This window comes from Lycium ferocissimum, chromosome 4, assembly GCF_029784015.1.
Source record: "Lycium ferocissimum isolate CSIRO_LF1 chromosome 4, AGI_CSIRO_Lferr_CH_V1, whole genome shotgun sequence".
Classification (NCBI taxonomy): Eukaryota; Viridiplantae; Streptophyta; class Magnoliopsida; order Solanales; family Solanaceae; genus Lycium; species Lycium ferocissimum.
Window position 1 is genome coordinate 29,605,279 of NC_081345.1, and position 26,346 is coordinate 29,631,624.

General features: G+C 38.1%; 1 protein-coding gene across 2 annotated transcripts; it reads left to right on the forward strand.

Moving 5' to 3' along the window:
- Positions 1-252: 252 nt before the first annotated feature.
- LOC132052188 (polyadenylate-binding protein-interacting protein 4-like) lies at positions 253-14,281 on the forward strand. 2 transcript variants are annotated; one of them, XM_059443583.1, is made up of 15 exons: positions 253-381; positions 3,821-4,015; positions 4,080-4,226; positions 4,354-4,487; positions 4,716-4,906; positions 6,697-6,874; positions 6,980-7,213; positions 7,637-7,755; positions 7,848-7,917; positions 8,023-8,056; positions 11,678-11,997; positions 12,168-12,308; positions 13,212-13,304; positions 13,410-13,472; positions 13,911-14,281. In XM_059443583.1, the coding sequence occupies exons 2-15, from the start codon at positions 3,883-3,885 to the stop codon at positions 13,938-13,940; spliced, it is 1,887 nt and encodes a 628-aa protein (XP_059299566.1). In that variant the 5' UTR covers positions 253-381; positions 3,821-3,882; the 3' UTR covers positions 13,941-14,281. The 2 variants fall into 2 exon arrangements, with proteins under 2 accessions (XP_059299566.1, XP_059299568.1); XM_059443585.1 differs by having other exon boundaries at positions 3,821-4,009.
- Positions 14,282-26,346: the final 12,065 nt, after the last annotated feature.

Below are 26,346 nucleotides of genomic sequence, written 5' to 3' on the forward strand. Positions count from 1 at the left end.
AGGTGGAGTGCCACGTGACACTATTTTTAAACCAAAAAAGAGAGTGCAGTACACACACCATCATATATAAGTTCAGGTGTGTTTTGTTAACTATTTGGTGATGCTTTAGGTGTGTCACTTCGGATGATTCAATATAGGATATAAAAAAAGTGTGATATTTTAGGGGTGTTTTTAACCTTATCTCTATTTGCAATAATAGTAAATTTATTTGAATTAGTAGATACAGACAAGATCTTTAAACGACATCATAATAGACTCTGCGTAATTCGGGGCAATTTCAGTTTCTCGGTGGCGCAGTTTTCTATTCCGTTGACATAAACGGTGTCGTTTCATATCAAATTCACTTTCTCTTTGCTAGGATCCCAACATCTCTCTTTGTAAGTCTCTTCTTACTTATCTACATTTGTATTGATGGATCACCTTGTTTGTATCGCACAAAAATATGGGTCTAGGGTTTTGAATCTAGCTCGGAATTTTTTTTTTTTAAAAGCTTGGATTTCAATGGGTTACTTGTGAAAAGCTATGCTTGTTAATCGATTAGGTGATTCTTGATTAGCTGGAAAGTTGGGTGCTTTAGAGAAGATACTTTTTTATGGAGAATGCAGTTTATTCTTGATTATATGTGTGCTTGTTGTGCCAAAGTGTTTTTTTTTTTTTGCTGGCTTCTTGTTGCTTCAAGTTGTTGAGTTTGTTAATTTTTTGAACTGGACCTAAATATAGCGAATGGATATAAAGGGGTTGCTGACCAAACTAATTTTGAATCGACCTCGGAATAGAGTTGCCTTTTTTCGTTGTAAAGTTGGGATTTCAATCCATTACTTGCGATTTCATAAGGCAGATATAAAAGTTATGCTTGTCAATCGAGTAGGTGATTTTTGATTAGCTCCTACTGTGTAGATTGTCTTGTCTGGAAAGTTGGGTGCTTTACAGAAGATCCTTTATATGAAAATTATTACTCGATTTAAAAAAAAAAAAAGGAAAGAAAGATCCTTTTTATGAGAATGCAGTTTATTCTTGATTATATGTGCCTGTTATGCCAAAGCTTTGGTTTTTCTGGCTTCTTGCTGCTTCAAGTTGTTGAGTTTTAAAAAATTATGAAATGGACCTAAAATATAGCGGAATGTGGATATAGAGGTTGCTGACCCAACTAACTTAGGATGGGAGTTGTTGGTTGATACAGTTGTTGTATGTTAACTCTGAGAAGATAGCTAAATTGGGAGAAAACGTGTAGAGAGAGAAAGAAGAGACTTGTATCATCTTGAATGAATGAATGAATTTCAATTACAGAATTGGCTATATAGCCTAGGTGGAAATTGCTGAAAGAGTTACATGAATCGATGCTACAGTGCTAACTAAACACTAACAGCCATTACTTTTTTTTGATAATGGGTGGCAGTGAGATTCGATCCTAAGACCTTTGCCTGCCATTACTGTTTAACTAATTTTAACTAACTCCAACTAATTCAGCCACGTCAGCTCAATCGAACTAGATCCCTTCTACTTGTACCAAACTCACAATGGTGAATGTACTATCACTTGGTATGATTACATATATTATAGACAAAGAAAGAAAGAGAAAAACAATATCAATTGCATGTTGGACAGAAGACTTTGAACTTAAGTTTCCAATGAAGGGAAAATAGATTCATTTCATGTTGTTTCTTGGTTACAGTTAGTTAGTTTGTCAAGATTCTGGTAGTCAGGCTTCCCTTTTTGGGGAAGGTGTTCTAAGGATTGCATCTTCATCTTCGTTCCTTCGTACACATTATAGCTTTATATATTTCAGTATGTGATCATTTAAAAGGTTAAGAGCAGCTGAGGTTTTAGCTAGTTCATATTTGTTCCTTCACCAAATCTCTGATCTTGGGCCTATCAATCGAAACCTTACATGATTAATGGAAAATACCTCTCTGATCTTGAGCTTAAAGTCATTTTGCCTTTCTTTTCCCAGACCCCCGCCAATAAAACGATTTTTAAAAGCTCACTTCATGGGACGCAAATTTAAAAAGCAGTTACTCAGGTATTTAACTCTACACTTTTGCCGGTATACTGGGGTCTGGGGGTTCCTATGACAAATGGTAGAGAGAAAAAGAAACTCCGTAAGGCGGTTGACGATCAGCAGACGCATGCCAAAAGATGATTGGTGCATCAGAAGGATCTGGGAACATATTCAGGATATTGGATCAGTCAGTCCAACTCTATGAGTATTCAGTAGCTCAGAATTTTAATTTTCATGAAAGATTTGTGGCTATCAAAACAGAAGCAACATTGTCATCCTGGAACTTTCCTACGACACATGCTGGGTCAATATAACTCGAAAAATACAAAAACTTATAGAGAGCCAGATTACTAAAAGGGAAGCAACCACAGAACTATGCAGAGGCAGTGAACTCAAGAGATGGTCTGAAAGTGACATGGGGCTGAAAGATAGGAACTAGCTGTAGCCTAAAATCACTGTTGGATAACAAAATAATTGAACAAAAGAAGGAGTCCCTTCAAACTTGCATGTTGGGGAGATTCGAGGGTGTTCACCAAGATTTCCTGACAGGCTCAGAACTGAGAAGATGGGTTCACAACATTTGGAAGGTTTCCTGGGGGTGGGGGCACAGGTCTTCGAAATGAAAGGGTTTAATTTCATCTTCGAACTACCATCGTATGAGGAATCTCAGTGAATCAAAAAAATATGGAGATGGAAAAACGCGGAACTTAGGCTGGACTGGTGGTCGGTCACCAGCGATGGGATTCGTCTCAGACAACAATATACCAAGATGGTGTTGGATTAGGTTGTTGGGCATGCTTCTACACCTATGGAATCAGGATACTTTCAGAGAAATTGGTGAATAATGTGTGGTTGATGGAAATAGAGGAAAAAACTATTTTGCTTCATCAAAAAGAGGAAAAAACTTTTTTGGAAGAGGTTACCTACAATGGGCTTGGATTTGCGTCAAAAGCCTTGTAATTGTATTCCAAGGACCATCTCAGTGGATTCTGGAGAGTTCGAGTACAATATACCCATTTGGGTTGAAAGCACTACAACTTGTTGTCTCAAAGCCTCACTGTCCGGGAAGGAAATTGCCGCCGGAATTTTTGATGGAAAAATGGACCTATGTTCTCTATTCATAGTCAAAAACCATTGGGTAATAGGGGTTTGGGTTACTTAGGGCCCGGGATATTGAACATCAAGTGGAAAAAAAAAAAAGGCGAAAGGGTTGAATGATTTGCTGGCAAGTTGATATGTATGCCTGTGGTTTTCCATTCACTCCTATGTTTCTACGTAAAATTATACGTGAAAAGTTAAGAGTAAGACTATAACAAGTCACATTGCAGTAACACAATTTCATGTAGTTCTTTCTCGATTGGACATATTATAGTTGGTGCTTGCTAGCCATACTTCATTCCACATGATACTCCTGCCATTTGAGGTTGTTTTCTTGGATTTTAGTCTAAATTAGGCAGTTTGACTTTTGATTAATATGGATATTATGGATTCATGACTTCACAGTTTGCACGGTACTCCGATCAATTTGCCACCATCTCAATATGAAGTCTACCCAAGACAAATTACTTTGTATCTTGTTAATCACAGTCCAGTAAAGTGGATTAATGCCTAGTTATTGTTCAAAAGATACATTACTATTCGTATTATATAGTTCTTCTTCCTGGTTTCTTTATACCAGCTAGTGGAAGATCCAGGTCTTAGTTGTCGCCTTGGTGTACTGGGTAGTTTGGTACTTTGCCGTGCTTGAAAAATGATGCTTCATTCAAATTTCAATCTTTAGCAGTTAGGGTTATTTGTTTATTGGAGTGTTGTCTTCTGCAGTGTATAGACTGAACCCGAGCTGAACTGCATCTCGTCTATAAATTAACACATCTTTGAGGACGATGCAGCAACCAGTGCAGCCAAGGCTTTCTGCCAATGGATATGGCCGTCGTAAAGTTGATAGAGAAATGGGTGCTAGGTTGGAGAATAAAGTGCAATCTGGAAAAAATACTTCCCGTCAATTTACAGGTGCAGGTGAGAGCCACTGTCTTAGGATTATCTATGAATTCTTCCCTAATTCTAACTCCTAGTGTTCCAGGTAAAGGGGGAGCATATCAAAGCCTGTCACGTGATCGACTAGTTTATTTAAGTAATAGTCTTGTTGGACATCAAGTGGAAGTACAAGTGATTGACGGATCAGTGTTTTCAGGGATACTTCATGCGACAAACGCTGACAAAGATTTTGGTATGTTAGAAAAGTTAACTTAGACTGCAGGTTTTTTGAGTATTAATTGAAGGCGCTAAACATTGTTTTGGCATATGTTCAACTATTTTATATTTAACATTAGCTATCTTCCCTTCACTTGGCACAGGTATTATTCTGAAAATGGCCCACTTGATAAAAGATAGTTCTGAGGGGATGAAGAATACTTCTGAAACTTTTACCAAGCCTCCGTCAAAGACTTTGATAATATCGGGTAAAGAGTTTGTGCAAGTTACAGCAAAGGTTTGTGGCGACTACTATAATTCTTTCTAGCAATTACTTTATGCACCGTCTGATTTCAACAATGACAATGCTTTATATTACCTACCAAACAAATCAGATCACAGTATATTATGGTGATGGTCTTCATGGAAGACCCTTATATATCATTTCTGATTAATTTTGACTCAGAATGTTGTGACTTTCAAATAGTTCTAGTTATAATAATGACGCTCTATTGCTTTGGAGTAGGGTGTGCCTACAACTTTAGATGGCTTCAGAACAGAATTCATGCTGGAACAGCAGCAGGAACTTTTGACAGATTCATATATTTCACAATCTCGGCATATTGAGGTAGAGCGGCAGTTGGAGCGCTGGGTACCTGATGATGATGCTCCTGAATGTCCTGAACTAGACAATATATTTGATGGCCATTGGAATAGGTTGCTATCTCACATCGTTTCCTTGATTGTTAAGAGGATGTTTTAGCTGTATGTAACCTATATTGCTCGGATCCTTCAAAATCCTTGCTGTGCCGCTGTCGATCCAACACGATTTGGGTGTGGGTGATTGATCTTCTCTAGGTTTGATCAACCTAACTTGGCTGCTTTGACTACACCTATGGCCAAGTAGTATAGGTCGATTAGATATTTGGTTTGGTTTTCGGTTTATACCATATAAATATATTCACTTTAAAGTACTAGAACACTTTGGTATTATACGAGATAACTTATGTATAAAATATAATTGCTAAGAATTTAATTATAGTAAGCTTTAATTTAATAACTTCAATCAATTGATGAAATATATACTTGTATATGTCGTAATATACATTTCTTGAATGTATCTTAACACCCGTACTCGTTGTCCTATCATTATCCCCCGAGTCCTAAGATTAAAAAATGCTAATACTGTACTTATATCAATTCATAATTACGTAATAGTCATTTTTATTTAACTTAATTAGCAGACATGGATTTAAGTAGTTACTGCCACTTATGGGCCATGGTGAAATTAACAGCAAAAAAATTCTGAACTTACGTTATCAATTTCTTATAGAATTATTATCCCGTGTTCTTGTGGAAACAGAGTATTACTGTGGTTAAAGCAAAGAACTCTCGTGATACTTCTAGTGGGATGGTAATGTTGGTTATTCTTGAGCATCACATTCATAAAAGCCTATGTTCTCTAGTAATCCATGCAGATCTAGCAGAAAAATCTGGAAGAATGGGACAAAAAGTTTCTTATAGACAATACAAGGAAATGGGATTAAGGCTTAGTCTTGACGTTATGCTTACATTAGGTCCAATGTTTTTAGGAGTCTTTTTGTTCCACTTAGAGATTTGTGTTAGTAGTAATGTAAGATCTAGTATAGAGAACCCCAAGTTTTTTACTATTCGAATGAAATGGGTCTAAATAGAGTGAAATGGATAGTGAAAACTTGTATGCCGACTCCTCCCATCTTGGGATTGAAGCGGCTAGGTATTTTCTTGATCCCATCCCTCTCATGCATACTTCCTACATCATTTGTCTCACTGCTTTTCTTTCTATCTGTCTCAGTGTCTTTTTCCTATCCGAAACATATTCCTCCTTTGTCGTGGAAGTGTTGTTTGTGAAGTTCTTCCTTTTATAGGCATCTCGTTTTCTCCAAAGCTAAGTAAATATGAATTAAATTTATTCTGAAGACAGACATTGAGTTGGATTGCTCCAGATAGTAGCACTGGCAAAGTTCTTCTGGTTTAATTATTATATTGTTTCTGAATTGCATTTCAAGTCATCTCAACTGTTTTTGAAGTACAATATTTCTTGGTGAGAAGGGGTAATTCCTCCAGTAGCTCTTTCTTTTTCTTTTTTCTTTTGATGCGGGTAATCACCAAAAGGAGGGAAAAAGTGTCATTCCCTGGTCTAAAGATCACATCTACTTGCTGTAGCACATTATTCCATTTTAATTCATCACGAGTGCCCCTTTCTTGTATGATACAAAATGAATTTCACTCATTTAAATTACCAGAGTGTCCCTTCTGCACTATCAATGCAAGATGAATGCATAGAATGATGTGCTTCATTATTGGATCGCCCATTTATTTTTAACACATGGTCTACTAGACTTTCTTAGTCCAATGTTGTTATAGTTTTGCTAATTGTAAATTTTTGCAGGTCTATTCTAGTCATCTATTGACGTTTTCTTTATAGTTGCTTACTTGCTTCAACCTTTACAATGTGTGTTTGTCAGGGGCTGGGATCAATTTGAAGCCAATGAAACACTGTTTGGAGTAAAAAGCACATTTGATGAGGGCCTTTATACGACAAAGCTTGAGAGAGGTCCTCAAATGAGTGAATTGGAAAAAGAAGCTCTAAGAATAGCTAGAGAAATTGAGGGTGAGGATACGCGTGATCTTCATCTAGCAGAGGTGGGGTAATTGCTTCCTTTTAACAGAACCTTGGTTTCTTTCTGATTTTTCTCTGCTTCTTTCGTTCTAAATTTAGTTGCATTGGTTGAAATTTACTTTTCATAGGAGAGAGGGATTCAACTTCATGAGAACCTAGAAGTTGATGAGGAAACCAGATTTTCCGCAGTTGTTAGAGAGGTTGATGATAGCGGCTATGATGACTGCGAGGACATATTATTGGATTCACGTAATGATGAAACATTTCAAGGTGTATCTAGTGCTATGGGCAAGTCATCTACTGACATGAGCAGCAGGAAAATGAATGAAGGTGCACAAGTGTCATCAAGATCTTCCTCCATGGTATAAGTTTGTTCACCTACACTCGTTATTCTATCTAACAATTGTTTTTTTTGCTGTGCTGGGGCTCGTTCCTTCTATGAATGATCGTGGGTTCTGTTTCTCGGTTTGTGTAATTTGTTACCTATTTCTTATTATATAGTTCAAGGCATTAACTTAAGATATGGATGATAGAGGAAGTCTATTTTCATATTAGTCAAATATCTCAAGCTAGTTAGAAAATGTTTTAATTGGTTATTTAAGTTCTACTAGTGCTGGCGAGTTTGAGAGTTATCCACGTCTTAGACCAAGCACTTTCAGAGTGAATCATGCATGTGGTTTAAGAGCCTATAAATAATACCTTAGCTTCTGTGTACTCGACTATAGTTGAATCATAAGCTAATTATATGGCGTGTCTTAGTGTTTCTATGCCTATCTTGTTTGTAGGATGAAGTGCAATCTTCCCGGTTAAGTACCAGCAGGGATGTCTATCAGACTTGTCCTGATGATCATGTGAAACAGTCATCAGCTGAAGTTATCCCTAAAGGTGCCTCTATCTTAAACAGGTTTGCTATAATCATTCCTTTCTCCAACTAGTAGTTTTTAAAAGATAACGTTAGCCTTGTTATCGTCTCTCTAACTGAAATTATCTTTTTAGGGGACTCAAAGCCCTGTTTAGTGAGCATGCTGGAGCAAGTTGCAATAAGGAGGATACGAGAAATCAAATGGTTAGCTAATTTGTACTTCCATATTGTTTTCATTTTAACTTATTATTAATGTTTATCCTTTTCTTGGAAAACTTTCTTATGGTTGGTGTTCCTCGTTTCATGTAGATAGCTGAAGAGGCTCAAACGTCAGTATTGGAAGGTGAGTATGTCTTGTGAGCTGGAGTAGACAAATATTTCATGCCAACTCCTGCAAATGGAATTTTTAAATTATTTCCCTTGCATTGTAAATAGTGGGCGCTTTTTTTTTTTTAAACTGGTAACTTCTATTCCTCAGCATTAAGGATATGCTGGCCACCTCCAACAAAGAGCTTACAAGGAGAATATTAATTACAAAACTCCTAGGAAGTCCACTATCTGTACTTCATCTTCTATACATTGCTCTTTACACCAAAAACATAAAGTTGTGGTACAATTCCATTTGATATTTTGTATGGAGCCTTCAAAAGTTCTTTCATTTTTCTCCTTCCATATGTTCCACCAAATACAGGCTGGTACTGTTCTCCACCACTTTTTTTTTACTCTTACTCGCACCTCCTCTTATCCAGCAGCTTAGTAAATCTGCAGTGTGCTCTGGCATTATCCATTCCTCCCTGGCCAAACAAATAGAGAGTGCGCAAACTTGTGCAGTCAGCTTACAATGAAGGAACAAGTGACTATTTGTTTCTGCTGCCTCCATACATAAAGGGCTTCTAGAGACTATCTGAATTTTCCTCTTCTGAAGTAGCTCAGGGTCAGGCATGCTTTCTTCACCACTAGCCATGTAAAACATTTCACCTTATTCGGCTTGACCAACAGTATTTCCATTTGTCATTTATTAGGCTAACTCATCGCTGTAAATTAACAGCAAAAACAACCACACCTCAGTCCCAAACAGTTGAGGTCGGCTATATCTGTGAATGAGCCGAGTAAATATATAATATGTAGAGCTTTTGCCTTGTTTCATGTATTATTTGCATTATCAGTACCATGGGGAAACAAAAATTATCACAAAGAACAGTTTTTTTGGGGTGGGGTGGGGGAGGGGGAGGGGTATAAAGGATGCTATTTCCTGAAATTGGATGTTTCGATTCATCTTTGTGTACTTCCAATTCATGGCCAGATTGTATTCTTCAGTAGCTTCAACACTCTCGAACTAGAAATTTCTAAATTTTTGATGTGTCAGCAGGTGATGGCACAATTAGTTCCTTGTCAATTGACCTCATTGAACTTTTAGATATTAGCATGAAAGTTTATGTTAAGGTACTAACATAATTGGCATATATGACCCTAACTAAAATCTTGAGAGAATTTAGTGAGATGGTTTTTCAAGATGCTGAGGTATACACTCAAGCATGAAAGGAAGCAGCTACATTATTGCAAATAAAGGAAATAGAACTTTTAGCTTTTACAAGAAATGGAGTAGAATATTATACGATTAAACTTTCTTAATATGGTAATCATAGGCCAAGGAAAAAAAGGAGTTTATTTTCCTTTTTTAGTAGGGAAAACATGGAGGCTGTTTTTCCAATTAAATAACAAGTTTTGCAACAGAAGTAGTGAAGTTACCTCTAAACATGATACCTTAAGATTTAAAGGTACATTTAAGCATAGAATAAAGTAACCTCTTGTAAATATAGTAAAAGAGAACATTTAATTTTTAAAAGGAAAAGAAGAATTTCCTTTCTTGTTGAATCAGTATTATTTCCGTCATTTTCTTGTATTTTTATTTTAGTGTTCGCATATTTCTTATTCCTAGTTTTCTATTACTACTTGTTGTCTTTTCTGCTTTAGTTTTCTTACTATTCTGATGTTGTTTCTGTGTTACTTGAGCCGAGGTCTATCAGAAACAGCCTCTCTACCTGCCAAGGTAGGGGTAAGGTCTACGTACACTCTACCCTCCCCAGACCCCACGTGTGGGATTACACTGGGTATGTTGTTGTTGGTAACTTGCGCAAGGGTAACAGATTGTTCGGCATATGGAATTGCAAGTTTTGCTGTAGAAATGGTGAATACCTCTAAAACATGATGCACACCTTGCTGTCGTGAAACTATAAACTTTCGGGTGCACCTGATAAATTCTGGCTGTCACAGTGGCTGATTATCAAGTTTCAAGCCCCTAACTTCTTAATGCAAAATGGATTTTACTGTATTACTACAAAAGTGTGTGTATGTGTTTTTTTTTTTTTTTTTTGGAGGTGGGGAGAGGATAAAGTAGTATTCTTATGTGCTTTCAATTCTTTTTATTTACTCAATCTACAATATATCTAGTTAGTTATTTCAAGTTTTGACTTTTTGTGTCCTGATGTTTGAATTGCCACATTGAACTTGATTTATGCTCTCTCTAGGCAGTTGACCTAGAATAATTAGGTTGAGTAATGTACATTGCAATGGAAATTTTTTAATGTAATGGTGACCGCCATTAGCTTTCTGTAGTTCTGTATTGAGCTAAGCAAACTTCATTGGCAGATCTCATTTTGTGCTAAGTTCTGTTTATAATTTGTAGTCATTTTTGTAGCTTGCTAATTTTATCTCTTTCAGTTGCTTGCTCGAAATAGAATTTATTTTTTCAATGTTTAGTATGATAATAGTAATTATCTTGAAGAACTAACGGTCTGCTTCAAAACTGTTGAGGATGCGTCTTGATGCTTTACTTAGAACAAGATAGATGTGTCTTTGTTTAGTCAGTTTCTAATGAAGCTTGGTTCTAGATAGCGTTTTCAAAGATCTGATCTTCCATTGAGATGAAGTGCTAGAGCCTCAAGTACACTCAAGATACAATTTTTTCAAAACAAAACAAAAAGCAACAATTACGCCTCAATCCCAAATAAGTTGGGTTCAATTATATGAATTCTCACTGACCATGTTACTCCATTTAAACTCATTTCATGCCAATTTTATACAAATAGTCAAATACAAATAAAAGTTTTAGAAGTTCTGTATATTTTCTAAACGTATGAATCTCTGAAAGGCTAAAACCACTCCTAAAGAGCATATAGGACTACAGTAAAAATGCTAATGTCTAAAACATATTCTCAACTAATATGTATCGCCTATATATCTTTTTCTTCCGTGGTGCCTTATCTTTTGCTAAGTCTATATGAATCCCCAGAAATTGTAGGTTCTTCGAGACAGCCTCCCTTCATGTGATTTTAGGTCTACGTTGTCCTTTTTAACACCTACAGACCGGTGCATCTGGAGGTCGACGCAGGACATGAATAAACCATCTCAAGCGACCTCTCATTTTATCTTCAATGTGTGTTACTTGAACCTTGTCATGAATGTGGTCATTTCTAATCTTGTATGACCACACATCCATCTTAGCATTTGCATCTCTGCGACATTCATCTTGTGGATGTATTGAATGTTAGCGGCACAATATTCACTCCAATTTGGGAGTACTTTATCTAAAAATGAAAAAAAGATACAATTTGGTATTAACTTTGGTGAGACCAACATTGTTGTTAGTGCAATTAAATGATATTGCGTCTCCCTCCTCTTCCTTTCGCCCCCCCCCCCCCCCCCGCCCCCAACCCCCACCCAAAAGGGATTCTTGTTAATGGTAAAATTATAGGGTAATTACATTTTGCCTCCATTAAACTCATCCTGAATATTGAGATTGAATTTGTGATCAAGGAACAAGATCTCTCATACTTGTGCAGTAACAGTTACTTCATGTCGGTAATTGCTGTCTGCTGGTCTGTTGTACATTCAAATTCAACTCCCTTAATATGTCTTGTCTTCCAACTTCTATTTCTTTTAACCTTAGGTTTAACACATGCAGATATAAAGTCTTCTTCAAGAATGAAAATGGAGGCCTTTGATGGGGGTAGATTGTCTTCAGACATCTCTGCATTGCGTGTTCATCCAGGGGACCAGGATAAGATCACAAGTTCTTCTAGAGAGAGGTTGGAGGGTGCAGTGTCTTCCAACATTCAAGGGGCTTCACAATCTGCTAATTCTCATGTGCGACCTAGTAGTTCTGCTCTATCCGCTTCTGATGGAACAGGTGCTGCCTCAACATCTGCTGACAATGGATTATCACGAACCTCTTCTGTAAATTCATTTTCGTCAGAAAAATCCACATTGAATCCACATGCTAAGGCAAGAACTATTTTCTAATCTTTCTTTTTTCAACAAAATGACGAGACCTATCTTCATGCAATAGTTTCCATAATTTCTATTGGAGTTGTGCTATTTATTTATTTTTGCCCCTCCCTTTGGCTAATCATCTACATGTTTATCTATTCTGCTTCTGTCGAATATTTTGTCAGGAATTTAAATTCAATCCTAATGCAAAGAGTTTCATCCCATCTCAATCACCTTTGAGACCTGCTTCTCCAGTGTCTGATAATTCCTTCTACTATCCAGCTGGTGTGGCTGCTGTCACAAACATGCATGGCATGCCTGTTGGGGTAAGTGATTCTTGTATATTTATAGTCAATATATGAGGAATTTGTTTTGAGAGCAAAAAAAAATCTGTGTGAATCTTACCTGCTCTGCCTTTGGAAGTCAAAGCATGGTCGACCCTGTAGTGTCGGTATTACCTAAGATGTATTTAGACATGTACTTGTGTAGTGTCTTAACTGTCTATCAGCTTTATTTTGAGTCAAATATTTGGCTATGCTGGTGGAAATGTTTATAGATTTGGTTTGTCGGTAACCCATTTTTGGGTGATACTAGGTGATACTATGTAAAATCTGCAAGTGGGTTTTCCTAAGAATGGTAATTTACTTGAGTGGAGTACATAAGGATTCTGTCTTTGTAATCTTCTGTTGTTGGTTGTTTACTCTTTGTTCTCATTTTCATGGTGGAACTGAAACTCTATGTGCTGTTGCAGTCAATTGTGGTAAAATATCGTTACTTCTCTTATCGGGTATAATTAATGCTGTGTTGAGAAAATTTGTGCTTTTTATCTGCCTATAGTTTCAAAGAAACAAAATAAGCTGGGAACTTGTTCTGTACATGTCCTTGATTCTTTTCCATTTTCCTCCGAAGTACTCCTTATGCACCTGTGACAAAAAGCCATGCAATGCTGTAGATGTTTGCTCTTATTGCTTTCGTGCTCCTCTTTGAACTACAAATAATGCAGTAAGTTGAGAAGCTGAAATTGCTTGTAACTGCCATACTGTTTTCATATTGTTAGATGATAGCCGGTGAAGTTCACCAATCTTTTGAAGCTACTGTCGCATCTTTGTGAAATGTTTTTTGCTGTACTTGTCTGTGTTTCAGCTAAAGGCATGCTCTTGCTTGTTTCTTTTTCCTTTTTGACGTTTTAATGCATTACTGAATGTTTGCTAATCATGTACCTGATGCAGGTTGGTCCATCATTTTCTGCACATCAGCCTGTTATATATAATCCACAGCCTACACCTGTACCACCATCATTTTTTCATCCAAATGGACCACAGGTTTGTCAGTTTTTTGGGTTATCAGCATATACGTTAACTGATTCTTCTGTCATTATGTTTGAAGTAGGTTTCAGAATGTTCAAAATTCTTTTCTTTTTGATGCAGTATGGACAGCAGATGATGATTGGCCACCCTCGGCAAGTTGTCTATATGCCGAGTTACCCAACTGTAAGAAATCTTTTAACATTTTACGTTTATTTTTGCTCGTCTTTACCAGTTTCATTATTCTTGCTATTATCATAGTTCATCATTGATAAAATGTCAAGATGCGGAGAAGCTTGCTGGATAAAAACCATAGTGGTCCGGTAACACCAAAATAATAATTAATTTACATAAGAGCAGCCCAAACGCTTAAGCTGTGTTCCAGTCTGTTAGTCGGTTCATGCATCAATCACACTTCATTTATGCTTACAAAATTGATTGTTTTATTTGGCCAACCCTCTTGTGCATAATTAGACCGAGTACTTGAGAGTTGAGTCTTCTAATATGGGAGAAAATCTCTCTTGTTTTTAGTGATAGCCACAGCTCAGATGTTCATTTATCCCAGCATGCATGATCTCTTTGTCAGTGGCTCAAACTGACTGTTACTTTGTTGAGACATGACAGGAAATGCCGTTCAAAGGAAGAGAGTACTAACCAGTTGGCAAACCATATCGTGTGGTGGGTTGAACCGATTGCTGATATAGGAAATAATTTCTGACACTAGATTTCGTGGATCATTTATTGGTGCGAAGTTCAGCTGGTTGGTGAAGGCCTCCAGTGGTTTGATTAGAGCTCTTCATTATAGTGGAATATCAGTGATTGCGAATTTGTAGTGATCATAGATTTGTAAGCTTTCAAATTTATGGTCTTTCGTGGAGTTTACTGTGGTGGTTCTGTGATATACTGCAGTTCATGTTTCTTCTCTTTGATCTGTAATCCTGATAATGTATGTTTTTCTTCCTTTTCAATACTATTTAGTGGATTTTTAGGTACTTTTTGGTGGAAATTAAAACCAAAAAAGATGTGAAGGCGGGTCGAGTGACGCATTTTTTAAAGTTTATTTGTTAGCGTGGAAAATATTCCCAAAAAAGTTAAATGCAAACTGTATGAGGTTAAAGTAAAATAGTTACACTGAAAATGATCAAAGCATGAATGCCAAATCAATACTGTGAAAGTGTGAATCAATTCTAACTACTAAAACTCAGACTTAAATCTTACTAAAAGTTGATTCATTTTCTCTGACTAGAAATAACAGATGTGCAAGTCTTCTTTATTTTATTTTTGAAGTTACCATTATGGTGACTTGGTGAGAGATTAGTCATTAACCTCAACTTATATATTACACGCCAAAAAGTATTAGTCATTGAGGCGCAATTTGATTGACAGAATACATTTACAATATTGGAGTACCCTATCTTCCCTGTCTACAAGCACTTGCCATTCGTTGATTATAAGCGGCATTTTGAAAATGTCCGGGTCAAAATATGGTTTTCAAATAAGTTTCGAATTAGTGGATGTTGTCAAAGGGAGTAGTGATGCCATACGCAAAAAGGAAGAGACTCATAGAATGGCGGAGACAAATTGAGCTTTTGCACATTTTCGTTAATCTATGAACAAGATCTATACATTTCGATTGGAAAAGAATCGAGAGTAAAAGAAAGAGTCGGAATTGATCAATAGATTTCTCGAAACAAACAAAAAGGAAACGAAAGATGAAACATAAATCATGGATCAACTAAGCCCTCTCGGTGACTTTCTTAAAGAGAAACCTCATGTAAATACAATGGCATAACTATTCATGAAGATTTCGTAACTAATCCAAAAATAAATTGTATAATAGAACCAACACCAATACCTTAATTGAATCTGTCAAGATCAAATCTGTTTATCAAAGTGCTTCTTCGATTGCCCAGGACATCTCTTTTCAACCGACGAGAAAAACAAGATCATTTCGTTCCACTTTTAGTAAAATAGTAAAGAATATTCCATTAGTAATTAAAAAGGGGTGGAGGAAATCTCTATATGTTGTTCAGGTCGATTATATCAAGAATTTACCTTCTAGTTTTAACTCTGAAGTGATTAATTGGACTATATCTATACACACACATTGAGACTTTCACTTTTCCTTGATGAAGTATTAACGTTCATGAAGAAAGCTCTGTAAGTCTCAGTTAGCTAGCAAACCTGCAGTTGCTTCTCTTCTTTATCTCCACGATCTGGTTAACAATTGGATTCGTAAGTTGATTGCCTTAACTTCCAATTTCCAGATTTGTTTATCTTAGTTCATGCACCAAATCGATCAATAAATGCATAATGGTTGTCATACCATTTGGGGCAAAGGGTAAAATTTGACCCTGAACTATGCGAAATGAAATAGATTTGTCCTTCGCTAATAGTTGGGTCAAATATGCCCTCACTGTTACTAGTTGGGTCAAATTTGCCGTTGAATTACGCCAAATTGAATAGATTTGTCTTCCGCTAATAGTTGGGTCAGATATGCCCTCGTTGTTACTAGTTGGGGTTATATTCCTGGACTATGCGGAATGGAACAAATTTACCTTATTTTTAAATAGTGAAAGTTTAGCACCCTATGATGGCACGTGTCACACAGTAAATGGTTAATTTTATAAGACGGAGGGTATGTCTTTTGAGCTGAGGTCTATTGAAAACAACCTCTCTAAAGGTCTGCGTACATCCTACCCTCCCTAGCCTTGTGAATTACACTTAATATGTTGTTGTTGGAGAGTAAATTTGAACATAAAGCATAGTTCGGGGGCACCCTTTACCCTAATTTTGAATTTTTAATTTCTATTCCTTGGATCTCTTTCTGCGCTACTACCTCTATCGCCAATCACATTTTCTTCCTTCTTTGACCCATATGTGGTTCTATGCATGCATTAAATTAGTATTTTATATTGAATGTTTAAGTTGTTTAGCACATTTCCCCTAATGGTGTAGGTGATGGTGGGGCGACGGGGAGAGAGAAAGAGAGGAAAAGGGAAGAGAAGATGGCGGTGGAGGTGATGATGATAATGGTGGTGGGGAGAGAAAAAAGAGGAACAGAAAAATTCAAAACTCAAAATTAGGGAGAAGGATCAAATTTGCCTCGAAATTATAATCTCCGTTTTAAACAAATTAATCGTTAATTGCGTGACACGCCCACCATCCTAAATAATAAATACTTATTTGTACCCAATATTTACACTAAATTAAGTACTCCCTCCGTTCACTTTTACTTGTCCACTATTTCAAAAATAAATTTTCACTTTTACTTCTCCACTTTCGTATATCAAGAGAAATATAATATATTTTTCCTGTTTTGCCCGTAACATTAATTACTCATTCCAAATCATTTTTCAAATTAATTACAATTATACACCAATTAATATGAGTATCATGGTAAAATATGCATTTCATTTATTATTTCTTAAGGAGCGTGTAAAGTCCATAGTGGACAAGTAAAAATGAACGGAAGGAGTAATTTAACATAGCAGTTTAATAATAATCGAAAGAATATATCACTTAGCATCATTAAAAATATATTTATAATTTAGTACATTTTTCTATTTTCTATTATATATAAGCATGGAAGGAGGACTAACACAGCTTCCCATGCTTGTACCAACAACTTTAGAAATTGTACACTCAATAAATGCTTATACTAAAGGCTATATAACTTGTACTCTCTAATCAACTATTTTTTTTTATCTCATGTGGACATATGTTATAATACTTAATATTTAGGGAAAAGGGTCAAAAATACCCCTCTACTTTGGAAAAATGGCTAAAAATATCCTCCGAACTTATTTTGGGTAAAAAATACCCCTCTCATCCTTAAAGTTTTCAAATATACCCCTGTCTTGACGGAAATCATCCCCCAAAATAACTCGAAATCATTATTTAAACCCGTTCCATCATTTAAACCCGACCCAACTAAATAATAACTCATAAGATCCCTTTATTCCCCCAATTCCCTCAAACTTCAAACCTTCGTATTGGGGGAATAAGGGGATTTTATGGGTTATTATTTAGTTGGGTCGAAGCTTAAATGATGGAGCGGAAGTTTCAAAAATGATTTCGGGTTATTTGGGGGGTAATTCCACAAGACGGGTATATTTGAAAACTTTAAGGATGGGAGGGGTATTTTTGACCCAAAATAAGTTTGGAGGATATTTTTAGCCCTTCTTCCAAAGTAGAGGGGTATTTTTGACCCTTTTCCCTAGTATTTATTGTCTTCTCATGTATACATGTATGCACTTATTTATTTTCTCCCTGCACTTTTACTTGTTCACTTTTGACTTTTCACGTTCTTTAAGAATTAATAAATCCCACGTAGACATATATTATAGTACTGAATATTTATTCTCTTCTTTACTTGGGCAAATTACTTGACTTTTCACGTTCTTTAAGAATTAATAAATGAAGTACTCCCTTCGTCTCATATTACTTGACCACAATATTACTATACTTGTTCTTTAAGAATTAATTAATAAATGAAGTACTCCCTTCGCCACATATTACTTGGCCACATTACTATACTCGATTTTTCACATTCTTTAAGAATTAATAAATGGAATACTTCCTTCGTTCCATATTACTTGTCTACATTACTAAAAATATATGTCTATTTTTCTATTCTATATGCATTTCAATTTTAATTCTCCGACACATTTATTTTCTCCGTGTACTTTTACTTGTTCACTTTTGACTTTTCACGTTCTTGTTGAATATTTATTCTCTTCTCATGTATAGACGTATGCAGTTCAATTTTAATTCTCCTACACAAATTTATTTCCTCCGTGCACTTTTACTTATTCACTTTTGACTTTTCACGTTCTTTAAGAATTAATAAATCCCACGGGGACATATGTCATAGTACTGAATATTTATTCTCTTCTCATGTATACATGTATACACTTCAATTTTAATTCTCCGTGCACTTTTACTTGTTTACTTTTGACTTTTCACGTTCTTACTGAATATTTATTCTCTTCTCATATATACATGTATGCACTTCAATTTAAATTCTCCGACACATATTTATTTCTTCCGTGCACTTTTACTTATTCACTTTTGACTTTTCACGTTCTTTAAAAATTAATAAATGAAGTATTCCCTCGATCCATATTACTTGACTTTTCACGTTCTTTAAGAATTAATAAATGGAGTACTCCCTTCGTCCCATATTACTTGACCACATTACTATACTTGACTTTTCACGTTCTTTAAGAATTAATAAATGAATCGCCTCCGTCCCATATTACTTGGCTTTGTACTCTTTAACCAATTACTTTTTTATCTCACGTGGACATATGTCATAGTACTTAATATTTATTCTCTTCTTATGTATACACGTATGCACTTATTTATTTCCTCCGTGCACTTTTACTTGTTCACTTTTGAATTTTTACATTCTTTAAGAATTAATAAATCCCACGGCACATATATTATAGTACTGAATATTTATTCTCTTCTTTAATTGGGCAAATTACTTGACTTTTCACATTCTTTAAGAATTAATAAAAGAAGTACTCCCTTCGTCCCATATTACTTGGCCACATTACTATACTTGAATTTTTGCACTCTTTAAGAATTAATTAATAAATGAAGTACTCTCTTCGTCCCATATTACTTGGCCACATTACTATACTCGGCTTTTCACATTCTTTAAGAATTAATAAATGAAGTACTCCCTTCGTCCCATATTACTTGGCCACATTACTATACTCGACTTTTCACATTCTTTAAGAATTAATAAATGAAGTACTCCCTTCGTCCCATATTACTTGACTACATTACTAAAAATATATGTCTATTTTTCTATTCTATATTTTTGTTTATTTCTATTATATATAAGTGTGGTGAGTGAACGAACGCAACATAAAATGCTTGTACCACAAGCTTTACAAATTGTACACGCAATGAATACTTGTACCAAGAGCTATATAAATTGTACACTTCAACCAACTACTTTTAATTCCACGTGGATAATAAATTGTACACTTCAACCAACTACTTTTAATTCCACGTGGATAATAAATTGTACACTTTAACCAACTACTTTTTAATTCCATATGAACATATGTCATAGTACTGAATATTTATTGTCTTTTCATGTATACATGTATGCACCATCCGTGCACTTTTACTGTCCATGTTGATTTTTCTTCTTATTATTAATTTTACCCTTCACATTAATTACTCATTTTCAAATCATTTTTCAAGGCTATTGATATTATACACCAATAACTATGAATATTATGGTAAAATATATTACTTGCCCTCTTTCCGTTTTACATGGCCCTTAAGAAATCATAAATAAAAGATGTATTTTACTATCGTACTCCTATTTCTCTCTAATAAAGGAAGCGACTTTTATCCCCGTTTTCCTTCTTTCTCAATACTTTAAATGTGAAGACAGGACGAACAATTCTCCGACATATTTATTTCCTCCGTCCACTTTTACTTGTTCACTTTTGACTTTTCACGTTCTTTAAGAATTAATAAATAAAGTAAATATTTTATCATAATATCCATATTTATTAGTGTAGTATAGTCTCAGTAGTCTTAGAAAATGATTTGAAAATCAATAACTAATGTGAAGGGTAAAATAATAAGAAGAAAAAATTATTTCTCTTGATATGTTAACGTGGACAATTACTTTTGACTTTTTACGTTATTTAAGAATTAATTTGGTGATTTACGATATAGCATATATCTTTCTAATTTTGATCTCTCTATAACAATTATTTTTATCTATAATTGTTAATATAAAAAATTATAATGTAACTAATTTTCCCTTATTAGCATATTTTTTAATTAATTTAATAAAAATATTTTATTAGTTTTTCTTTTAAAAAATCCAATATATACAACACAATGGCTCTTATGTTTGGATCTGAACATTTAATTAATTGAGATGGATATTAACTTGTCGGTATACATATGAGATATTACAGAATTTAAAAGAAAAAAATCTAGGATCAAAATATTAGTTTTCCCTCACCTTCTGACTAATTTTCTTTTTCACATCGATGAATAACTTTCTTTATCATGAGAATGCCAATTTTTTAAAAATTATTTACAAAATACAAACCTTAAAAATTGGTTAATTAAAGTGAATAAACACGTTCGGCCCGTGCATGTGCTGCATATATTGCTAGTATATTATATATAATAAGTGGCTAAGGAGGACTAACACCGCATCAAATGTTTATACCAAAAGCTTTACAAATTGTACACGCAATGAATGCTTGTACCAAAAGTTATATAACTTGTACACTTTACCCAACTATTTTTTTATTCCACGTGGACATATGTCATAGTACTTAATATTTATTCCCTTCTCATATATAGATGTATACTCTTCAATTTTAATTCCCCGACACATTTATTTTTTCCGTGCACTTTTACTTATTCACTTATGACTTTTCACATTCTTGCTGAATATTTATTCTCTTCTCATGTGTAGACTTATGCAGTTCAATTTTAATTCTCCTACATAAATTTATTTCCTCCGTGCACTTTTACTTGTTCACTTTTGACTTTTCACGTTCTTGCTGAATATTTATTCTCTTCTCATGTATACATATATATACTTCAATTTTAATTCTCCGACACATATTTATTTTCTCCGTACACTTTTACTTGTTCACTTTTGACTTTTCACGTTCTTTAAGAATTAATAAATGAAGTACTCCCTCCAGCCCATATTACTTGGCTACATTACTTGACTTTTCACGTTCTTTAAGAATTAATAAATGAAGTACTCCCTTCGTCCCATATTACTTGGCCACATTAAACGCTCAAAGTGGACGAACACAACAACAATAAGTTGTACAAAAAGCAACTGAAATTGTACGCTAAGCAGGGACTAACATTGTATACGGTGAAAACCGGATATGATCCAAACCGGCTATAGAGAAGGAGTGGGAATATACCGGATGTTACCCGGTCCTATCCGGGGAAAGGGTCTGTACCGGAGTAAAACGAGCCTCTCTTCTCCGTTATCGAAACGGCCAAGTCCGCTGCTCCGAGCGTCCGTGGCTGTTGTCCCGTGTAGCTGTTGTCCCGAGCGACCGTTGGTCCGAATAGCCGTTGCATGGGGACCACGCGCCAATGGCGTCCTGTCATGACCAACTACCTACCAAGCGTGTGTCAGACGGCGCAGTCAGTCCAATCCCACCAAATCCGTGCAGATCTGCCTTTGCTACTATTATTTTATTGATTCCTAATTGTATGGGATTAGAGAGGCATACACTATAAATAGGACTCATCCCCATCCCTTTGGGGGTTGGCTCCTCCATGCTTTCTAAGAACACTTGTAATAGAATAGCCCATATATACAATCTTTCTCTTAAATTCTGATTCGGCCAAGGCCATCCTGTTCAAGTTTACATTGCATTCAATCTACCAATTGTTCTATATTGCTCATAAACACTCATATTCGTAAGCGAATCGCCATCATTAGCCACTTCATCGAAGAACCTCGCATATACATTTTCTTTATTCCGTACATATCAAGATCCAAGCACATATCCTATACCCGCTTACAAATTCAATTGACTTATCCGATTTCGGGATAAACAGTTTGGCGCCCACCGTGGGGCTAGGATAATAGTTCTTAGTCTTGATTTTTATCAAACTCATCCAAATCGTAACGCCTATGGCTGACGTCGGACAATCTGGTCACGTTAATAACACCGAAATTGTGGCAGAAAATGAGGGGAGCGAACCACGGGGACTACCAAATCCTGCCGACCCGAACCCCGTTAACTCGAGGAGGGGCTCGGCCGACAAAACACCGTGGATCAGAGAATGCCGCCTACCGCCACCGATCCTCTAAGAACTCATAACTCGTTACATTGTCTCGGACCCAAAGCCGGAGGAAGCCGGAGGCACCAAATGACGGCATTAATTTGCGTCGATTTTCAGATGTTGCGGGAACAAAGAGCGACGATTGCGAGCAAGGAATGGCGATTGCCCGGTTGCAAAGTGGACACGGGGAAGCTGGGCCGGAAAAGGCTAAGGGTACAGTGGAAACCGGAAGGAACGAGCCACGGATGGTCGAAAGTAATGATTCTCGGGCCGGTTCCTCCACCGAGGTCCTGAAGATGCTTGAGACTTTGGCAAAACGGGTGGATTCGACCGAAAGAGAGAGTCGAGACATACAATTCTCGGGTGGACCGGATACGGGGGCTCCCGCTTCTGCGAAGGGGCCGAATTCGAAAAGGTACATCCAAAGGCCTTTTTTCACCGAGCGCGGCCCGAACCGATCCCGAAGAGGTTGAAATGCCGACATCCGGAAGTACAACGGCACCACGGACCGCGCACGAGCACGTGACCTCATATACTTGCGCCATAAAAGGCAATGATATGGAAGAAGATGAAATTGAGTCGGTATTCGAAAAAAATTTGGGAAACTCGTCGAAGGAGCGACGTGGTATGACCATCTACCCGAGAACTCGATCACTTCGTTCGAAATGTTGGTGCCCGACGCCTTCGTAAAGGCACACGCCGGTGCCATCAAGGTGCGGCCGTAAGCCGACATCTTGGGATAACTCAAAGGGACGATGAGTTACTAAGGGGAGTTCGTGACCGATTCCGGAGGAACGGATGGAATTACCGGTGCCGGAGAATGGGCCGCGCAAGCTTTCACGAAAGGGCTCGACATGCTAGCTCGGTTGCCTCGGCCAAGTTGAAGGAGAATTTCTTCGGAATACGAGGCCGTAACATGGGCCGATGTCCACAATCGGTATGAATCGAAGATTCGGGTAGAGGATGATCGGTTCGAGCTCTCCCGGTAAAGTTGAAGGCGGACGAGAGGTTTCGAGAAGCGGGAAGGGTTATGAAGCGAAGTCCGAATCATCTAAAGAAAGGTTTCGGCCATACTCGCACCCGGAGCGATCAAATTTCAGGTCGGAAAAGCCAAGGGAAGGCCCGAGCCACTTCTCAGGTCGAGGTAGCAAGCTGGACGCACGCCCGTTAAACAGCCGGGGGCTCTCGTTCAGAAGCGATACCGGAAGTTCAGCCAACAATAAAGGCCCTCCAAGGATTTCGGAGTACAACTTCAACGTCAGTACCTCGGATCTTGTCTCGGCCATCGGTCGTGTCCGGATGTGCGGTGGCCGAAACCACTAAGGACGGATCCGGGCAACGGATCCGAGCATGGTTTGTGAATATCACGAGACCCGCGGTCACAAGGCGAGGATTGCCGCGATTGAGAGGAGGTAGCCGGTTGTTGAAAAACGGCCACCTCCGGATCTATTGAGCGAGAGGCAAAAACCATTATAAGGAAAGGAAGTTCATCGAGAGGGTCGAACCGGTTGAACACCAGCATATAATCAATATGATAGTCGGGGGTATTGACATCCCTCGGTTTCCGGTAATGAAGCGGACAAAGATTTCCATTGTTCAAAAAAAACGTACCCGAGATCATTTACCCGGAGGTTCCATCTCTTTCGACGACGGGGATGCAGAGGGCATCATTCAACCGCACAATGATGCGTTGGTAATTCGTACTTATCTTTAAAACTAAGGTTAAACGTATCTTGATTGACCCGGGTAGCTCGACCCAACATCATTCGATGGAGAGTGGTCGAACGATTGGGAAGCTGCTCGATCGGATCGTCTTTCGACAACTCCCGGGTACTCGGCGGGTTCAACATACGGCAAGCGAGACCACGAAAGGGGAGATCTCACTGCCCGTGAACATTGAAGCTCGCCATTCAACAAACTTTGTTCTACGTGATCGAAGGGGACATGAAGTACGATGCGCATTGGGCGACCTTGGATACATAGCATGAGGGCGGTACCTTCAACGCCGCATCAATTACCGAAATTCCCCACCCTAGAGGGAGGAAAACCGTCCGCGGTGAGCAGCCCGCGACAAGGAGATGTTCGCTGTAGGGGAATCGGCGCCCGGCCTAAAGAACCGCTCACGAAGAAGGGGTATAATGGGAGGGAAGCCCCACAATAGCAATCAAAGAATACCGGGCGGATCCGGTGTACGGAGAGGATGACTTCGGGATACCCAGGTCTTTTGTCATGCCAGACGACTCGGACGCAACCAAATCGACCATAGAGGAACTGGAGCGCATCATCCTGTTCGAGTTCTTACCAGAACGGGAAGGTATGCCCGGGCACCGGGGCTTACCCCGGAGCTCAGGCGCAAATTAATTGAGTTTCTTCGAGCTAATGCCGATTGCTTTGCATGGTCGCATATAGATATGACAGGTATATCACCAGAAATAGCATCACACAAACTCAGCTTGGACGGGAAGTTTTTCCCGTGGAAGCAAAAAAGAGGCCCATGGCGGAGACAAAACACGCCTTCATCAAAGACGAGGTAACAAAGCTTTTAAATATGGTTCTATCCAGGAGGTAAAATACCGGATTGTCTTGCTAACGTGGTGGTGGTGCCCAAAAAGGTAATAAACTTCGGATGTGTGTCGATTATAAAGATTTAAACAAGGCGTGCCGAAGGATTCATTTCCGTTGCCGCACATCGATAGAATGATCGATGCCACGGCCGGACATGAAATGCTAAGTTTTCTCGACGCTTACTCCGGGTATAACCAAATCCGGTGCACTCGGAGGATCAAGAGAAAACATCCTTCATTACCCGTTATGGGACTTACTGTTATAACGTCATGCCTTTCGGATTAAAAAATGCCGGTGCAACTTACCAACGCCTAGTTAACGAAATGTTCAAAGAACAAATAGGAAAAACGATGGAAGTTTATATTGACGATATGGTTGTTAAGTCCCTGGAAACAGAGGACCATTTAAAGCATTTGCAGGAAACCTTCGATGTGCTCCGCAGATACAACATGAAGCTTAACCCGGAAAAATGTGCCTTCGGGGTAAGGTCCGGCAAATTTTTGGGCTTCATGGTGTCAAACCGGGGAATCGAAATCAATCCGGACAAAATCAAAGCCATCGAGGACATCGAGGTTGTGAACAACATAAAAGGGGTGCAAAGGCTCACCGGAAGAATAGCGGCGCTGAGTCGCTTCATTTCGAGGTCCTCCGACAAGTGTCACCGTTCTTCTCCTTGCTCGAAAGAAGAACGACTTCGTTTGGACACCGGAGTGTCAAGAGCTCTACGGGAGTTGAAAAGGTATTTGACCGGCCCCCCGAATTCGTCGCACACACCAAAGGCCGACGAGCCGCTTTTCCTCTACCTAGCTGTCTCCAAAGTAGCGGTAAGTGGCGTTTTGGTCCGAGAAGAATCGGTAGCACAATTCCCTCGTCTATTATGTGAGTAGAACTTTGGGGGATACGGAAGCCGTATCCTCATTTGGAAAAATTGGCATTAGCATTGGTAAGCGCCTCCGTAAAAACTCAAACCTTATTTTCAATGCCACCCTATACGTGTAGTGACCACTTACCCTTTGAAAAAATATCATGCACAAACCGAGTCGTCCGTAGGTTAACAAAATGGGCCGTAGAAATTAGCGGTTACGACATCGAATATAAACCCGAACGGCCATCAAATCCCAAATCTTGGCCGACTTCGTGGCCGACTTTGTGCCTATGGTCCCCGAGGTCGAAAACTTCGCGACCTCGGGAGAAACCACTAGCATTTGGACTCTCGCATACGGACGGGCCTCGAACCAAAGGTTCGGCCGGGAATCGTCCTTAAGAGTCCGATCGGGGATATCATTCGACGCTAATTAGAATCGCTAGATTGACTAACAATGAAGCCGAGTATGAGGCTATGATTGCGTGTTTGGAGCCGGCTCGGAGTATGGGAGCCGACCATTCGAAGCTCGATGCGACTCGCTCTTGGTCGCAAACCGGGTGAACGTGTTTTCGAGGTCAAGGACGAACGGATGCGAGAGGTACCTCGAGAAAGCCCAAGTGGTACTTCACCGATTTAGAGAATGGACCGTGCGCACATACCGAGGGAACGAACGTCGAGGCCGACGCCTTGGCAAATTTAGGGATCCTCGGCGACGGGGAGAAAATCAACCCCGTACCACGGTGCACCTATCAAACACGGCCATAGAAAACGGACATGCCGAGATAAACACGATGGGCCTAACTTGGAATTGGC